This window comes from Lolium perenne, chromosome 6 (assembly GCF_019359855.2).
Source record: "Lolium perenne isolate Kyuss_39 chromosome 6, Kyuss_2.0, whole genome shotgun sequence".
In the NCBI taxonomy this organism is placed as follows: Eukaryota; Viridiplantae; Streptophyta; class Magnoliopsida; order Poales; family Poaceae; genus Lolium; species Lolium perenne.
Window position 1 is genome coordinate 134,973,945 of NC_067249.2, and position 6,590 is coordinate 134,980,534.

At 42.4% G+C, this 6,590-nt stretch overlaps 1 protein-coding gene across 1 annotated transcript; it reads right to left on the bottom strand.

Moving 5' to 3' along the window:
- Nucleotides 1-2,765: 2,765 nt before the first annotated feature.
- Nucleotides 2,766-5,855, bottom strand: LOC127334452 (MLO-like protein 1). The gene is made up of 13 exons (XM_051360905.2): nt 5,727-5,855; nt 5,305-5,595; nt 5,036-5,152; nt 4,892-4,943; nt 4,692-4,783; nt 4,531-4,605; nt 4,356-4,438; nt 4,209-4,258; nt 4,024-4,064; nt 3,645-3,854; nt 3,396-3,463; nt 3,254-3,314; nt 2,766-2,983 (listed from the first exon to the last, which is right to left on the bottom strand). Exons 1-13 carry the CDS (start codon nt 5,853-5,855, stop codon nt 2,771-2,773), a joined length of 1,482 nt encoding a protein of 493 aa, XP_051216865.1. The 3' UTR covers nt 2,766-2,770.
- Nucleotides 5,856-6,590: the final 735 nt, after the last annotated feature.

Sequence of the window (6,590 nt, forward strand, 5' to 3'; positions counted from 1 at the left end):
GGAAACACTAGTAGAGACAGGGTATGGTAATTGATGGCTCTTAGCTAGTTGACAAGAATCACAAATATATGGGTTTATTTCAGGAGAAAAAGCAATTCTATGTTTTCTAAGAACTTGCTGCACCACAAAGGAGGATGGATGTCCTAGGCGGCGATGCCATGTAGATGAATATGGCTTTATTGTAATGAAGGCTTGCTTGGAGGACCCAGTAGACAGTGGCACTAGTGGGTATAGACCATCACGACATGGACCTTTAAAGAGAGTGCTCCCGGTGGCCAGATCCTTAATCAAAAAGAAAAAAGGATGAAACTCAATGAATACATGATTATCAAGTGTGAATCTATGAACAGACATGAGATTTTTTGATGCACTTGGAACATGAAGAATGTCTCTAAGATGAAAGGAACTATGGGGAGTACGCAACATAGAATGACCAATATGACTTATTTGCATACCGTTGCCATCAGGCGTGTGCACATGATCACGTCCTGTGTACTTCTCCTGGGTGGATAGTTTGCTCAATTCACTTGTAATGTGGTTTGTAGCACCAGTGTCAGAATACCAGTTTGTGTCCACACCATAGGATGCCAGATTTGCACCCTTGTTATCTTGATCATCACGACGACCACCACCATTGCGCCTATCACGCTGAAACCTCCACCAGCACACCTCAGCAGGATGTCCATGCTTCTTGCATATCTGGCACTCAACATCAACAAACGGAGTAGGAACTCTGTCTCGGCGACGACCATCATCACGAGGCCCATCTCTTGGTCCATCATCCCGATGCTTGGGTCGGTCATCATAACGAGGGCGCCTATCATCATGGCGCGGGCGCTGATCATCGCGTCTGTCACGGCTGTCATCACGTCGATCACGATAATCATCAGGGCGACGATCATCACGACAGTCACGGTAATCATCACGGCGGTAGTCATCCTGCCGAGCTCCATAAACTGGCGGGCGATCAGGGGCGCGGCGAGCAAGATTAGCAGAAGAGACAAACTCTTCTGCAACTGAATCTCCAAGTTTGTGCATCTGATCAAAGGACTGAAGCTGACTGTAAAGATCGGTCAGGGAAGTTGACGGATTTGCACGCACTGCTGTCTTCAGATTGTTGTAATCTTCACCGAGTCCATGAAGCATGTACCAAATCAACTCATCATCATCAAGTGGTTTGCCTACATCAGCGAGCTCCGATGCGAGAACTTTCATCTTTGCAAAGTATTTTTCAGCAGACATATTTCTCTTCTTGGTGTCATTGAGTGCAGAACGGAGGTGTTGGGCTCTGGCCTTTGACTAAGTCGTGGTAAGGGAGTTGATGGTTTTCCACACTTCAGCAGAGGTCTCAAGTCCAAGAACATGAGAAAGCATATCAGATGACAAGCAACTCAGAAGATAGCGCAAAACCTGTTGGTCACGGGCTATCCATACGTCATATGCAGATTGTCAACTTCGCTCTTAACACCATCAGTGTCTACTTCGATGGTTTCTGCAGGGGCCTTGTCACTTCCTTCAACAAGCTTGAGAACGCAAGCACCTCGGAGTGCCGGGACGACAAGGGCTTTCCACATCAGGGCATTGTCGCGAGTGAGGAGCTGTGCAGGGGGCGCGCCCAGGGCAGCGGCCAGGGAGGAGATCAATGATGCTGATGAAGAACCCATCTAGGGTTTTGCTTGATCGCGGGCAGCGGTGGCAGAGTACTGCAACGGCGGCTGATTGTAGACGTGAGATGGTTTGAGGTTTTGAGGGGCGGCGGCGGCAGGATATGCAGCGGCGGCGGCTGTAGTCTTCTCGGGTTTCGGTTTTTGTTTTTCTTGGGTTGTGGGCGCGGCAACAGAGAGCTCTGCGGCGGCGGTTGTCTGGGTTTGTCTGGTTTGGGGCGGTGACGACCTAGCAGGTGCGGTGGCGGCGGCGGTGATCAGGCAGCGATGTCGAGGAAGAGCGGCTCTGATACCATATTAACGAAAGTGATTTTTAGGGTTGAACGACGTACCCTCAGGGGTGTCGGTTTCGTGTTGATATAGGATGAAAGCCCATCAAGGCATCATACAAAGGAGGGTCGTACAAAGGAGGGGAGACCGACATCGTATTGGAGTATTACTCCATATACAATACGGTAGACTCAAAAACACCTATTACAAACTATATTTAACAGCTACTGGAAAATTTGTTGCTGGAGAAGTGCAAAAAGCTTCATTTTGTTACTCATGATATGATGGCAGAGTCATACGCCCTTAGGAACGAGGTGGATCAACAAAAGGACTACATCATCATCAGCGATTTTTGATGATTGCAGGATTCTATCACGGAAATACTTTCGTACTTATACTCATTCTATCATCAAGTTTTGGAATCATCAGCTTTGAACATTGTCATAGGGACGCCAATGAGGTAGCTTATTTGGGACGATGATCCATTAGCTTTTTTATTTCCTGATCTCATCGTGATGTAAGTTTATTTGCGTATCATTAAAGCTCGCCGGATGACTCAATTTTTGTTGTTGGTGCAAACACCTTATGCTAGAATAAATGAAAAGTTTTTAATCGCCCTTTCTTACATAAGTCATTTTTTCTACACAAGTATAACCATTTATTGCATAGTTTTATGCTGTATATATTGAGGTAAAAATGTACCGGGCACAACAAGAACCAGATTTATCCAAAGATATTTACCCAATACATGTTGAATTTTAATGGTACAACTGGAACTAGTCATACAATAGCCATAATGGCATTGAAGCCTCTGTGTCTACAAAATAAGTATACAATCATGTAAGGCTAGTTCCTTGCTCATCTGATGAGATTGCATGTGTATTTGTCATTTGAATTGCAGCATCATTTGCCTCGTCAACAGGCGGGTCACTTACGTTTACAGTAGTTTTACTAGATATTATTGTGCGCCTCCTAGCTCTTTCAGCCCAGTTGGCAAGGCCTTCAGTCACATTGTCATCAAATATAGCTTTTTTGAAAGAGCTCCCCATCTTCACCAATAAGTAGATGAAATTAGGATAAAACATTGAGACTAAAGTAGTTAGATAAATCATGTAGTAAGTACCTACATGGTGGCATGAATTTTTTAAAACATATTATTCATATAAATGATAATTATATGATTACTTTCATATGTCATTTTATGTAAAAAAAATTACACCAAAAAAACTTTGTACTGGTGGACCAATGAACTAAGCAAACATCAAAAGCCAAACAGAAAAGGCTAATAGTAATCCACTTAGATTCTAATATAAACTCACATGCGAGACAATGGCGTACAAAGGTAGGGTCACGTAACCACAAAGGAGTTGGCTGACGATACTGAGAGAAAGGAAAGAAACAATGAGTTTAGCGAAATGACTAGAAGTAGCTGCTACACCTTACACATTATTTAGATGATACCTTATGACAATTCGAGCAATAGCATATGCTGGGTTTCCCATGATGCATGATTTGAATCCATATGATACCTGCAAGGTTTAAGATAAATGCAAGATTAAGGTCTATTTCTTCCTATACAAGTATTAGATTAAGATTATAGACCACCATCTAGGAATAGTTGTAGTACAAGCAAATTCATCATTTTTATGACTTGTCTTTGAAACTAGAAATTCATTTGAGATGATAATAAATTAATCTTAGTGTTCTTACCAAAAGCCAAAAGAAAAATGCAATCTCAAATGCATTTTGGAACAGGACGACGTGGATCAACAAAAGGACTAATTTAGGCCGATGGAACCAAAAAAAATCATCTGAAGGTGCTACTACTAAATCTCCTTGAATCGCTGTATGCTTTTGGGCAACCTCATAAGCCAATTCTGTAATGATGTGCTCCATCTTACTCCCAACCACCAGTAACATCTGCCAAAAAAAAATCATTTATTGATCATTGTTATACCTATACAAATGCTCATTGTTATAAATAAGAACTATGTTAGCATTGTGGTGCTATGGAGAAGTCATGCGCTCAATTTTTCCATGGTTAGTTATTTCTGTGTTGATACTGATGGTATTTGTCATGTTCACTTACAAGGAACGGAGCGGTCGATATCCAGATGTAGACATACCATCCTACAGTAATCATAAAAAAAATAAGGAGTTATTTTCACATGAACAATATGATACTATTTAGTGAACGTAGAAAAAACAATTATGGTCATTTAACAATGAGTATATCCATATGGGTAATAGCTTATGACCAATAGTGATACAAACCTTGAACATTCAGCAATAAGAATATCATCAACATAGCCCATAGGTACCAACTACATTAGAACAATGTACAAATTAGTTATTTATATGCTGGATGTTCATTATACAAAATATGTCATACATTTTGCAATTATTGCATTGATAATTTACCTAACACCCACGACCTTCTTGAAATCAACTTCCAGTGCTCTAATCATGTAGTTGTAAAAATTGAAGTTTGGGGTACAGTGTTTCTGCAAAAAGGAAAGAAGAACATGTAAATTAGTTCCACTAACATAAACACATATAAAAGAGACTGATGGCGACATATAAGTAAATTAGTTACCATGATGAAACCTAGTCGCATTGTTCTGTAGTCTTCCTCAGTGACAGATCCATAGAATTGTTTGAAGAAGGAGCGCTACAGTATAGGCTGTATCAGATTTACTACAACAATCAATCAAGAACAAATGTAACACGAATTATGTATTGATCCAAAAAGTGTACCATCCAGCCAAATATCCTCCAGCGTTTTCTATGGCCTTTAAAGTGATCCTGAATAAACGTGAACTCTTGAATATGTTTGAAATTTTCAGGAGCTGCAAATGTGTCCCAAAGTTCATAATAAGTAAATAATAGCACATAAACTTATGTTGAGAGCAAATCTGAAGCTCCACTATCCAAATTTGCAAACGTGTTTATAATACCACTATCGTTGTTTGTTTGAATCTTGCTCTCCCAGTGCCTCCAGTTTCTAGTCTAGATGGCAAATTGGAAAAAAAAAATGTTTAGGGAGAGAACATGATTGATTACTACTAGTTAATACACATGTTTTTGAGTTTTATTAGCACCTGCGCAACTCCAAGCAGAACTGTGATGGCACTGAGAATAAAATGTGTGACCGCCAAGACGAAGATAAATATGTGCAACTGATGAATGGCTTCAGCAGATAATACTGGAACTTTACCCTACATGAGGAATAACATCTGTGAATCATTAAGGGGGAATGCATCAAAGATGAAAAACAATACACATATTGGATTTTAGAATTAGTGGAGCTGTCGAGAGTTGACTGCTCACAAGTTGTCTGAAATATTCCTAAATCTCAGCTACCTTGTACCTTGTTCACGCAGTAGTCACCGGAGATGGCTCCACCAGCCAGAAGCCGCCTCGCCCCACCCAGCACGCCGGTGAATACGGCGTCACCAAAGTGCGCTGTCTCGGCGGCAGCGCCTAGTGGCGGCGGCTTACAGGGCAGCAGGTGGCGCATGACGCTCCGTCGGACGCACAGTCTTCCCATGGCGCCTTGGAACACGGTGAGCAGCAGCGATATGAACCCCAGGACCATCAGCTCCTCCTTCACCCTGAGCAGGGCCTCGTACAACGGCTTCTTGCGACTCCGCATCAGCCTCTGCAAACGTCCGTGCCCAAACGCAATCACAGAGAAACGATTTATCAGTCACTGAATTATGCTCAGTAGGTGATCGAGCAGAAATTCAGACATGATACGTAGCTTGCTTCATCGATCAAACAGACGTGTACCTTGCCTAGGCGGTGGAGGAAGCGCTCGAACAGCAGGGAGATGACGATGATGACGGAGCAGATGGATGCCACGATCCATGTCGGCGTGAACTCGAGCGGCTTTGGTTTGCCTTCTGCTCCGCCGGCCATGGCCAATGTCAGTAGTTTCACAACGTCCCCTTGTTCGCTATTCCTCAACAACCTGAACAAAATTGCTGGTGTTCATCCCAATGAACATCCCTGCTCTTGATCCATTTATAATTGTCTTACATGGCCCTCAATAAGATAATAATGGCACGATACAACAATTTACATTCCAAATCACAGCTTAATCGACACAAAAGAACAAGAGCTACAAACCGGTAACGTTGATTACAATGCGTGCCCCCCCATAAAAAATGATGTGAACAAGATTACAATGTGAGCTTTCTTAGTTAGCTTGCAGAAACAGTCTTCAGTCCACCAGCATGACCCATATATGCAGAGGCCAGGGCTCCTTCCCCTTTTCCAGAAAAAAACTATCGATGTATGACCAAGCTTGTCCTTGATAACGGTCACACATTGATAACCTTCACTGCTACAAATATGCTTATCTATCATGACAAATTTCTGTCAAAGAAGAGCGGTATTCCGCAAATTAAGTGACATGGGGCCGCGTAGGATTACCCGTTTGGCCCGTAATCATTCCGCTATCCGAAATGGCGTCGTTTATGTGATGAACCTATTCTGTCATAAACGGATGATCCATTAAAAGACCATTTGTACTAACTGGGTGGACCAATACTATTGTTGTCAGGTTATGTGGCAAAACTTCATCTGTCATAACTACAACCCACTGGAAGGCCCCATTTTGGTCAAGTTCCATCAGTGGCAGAGGACGAACCA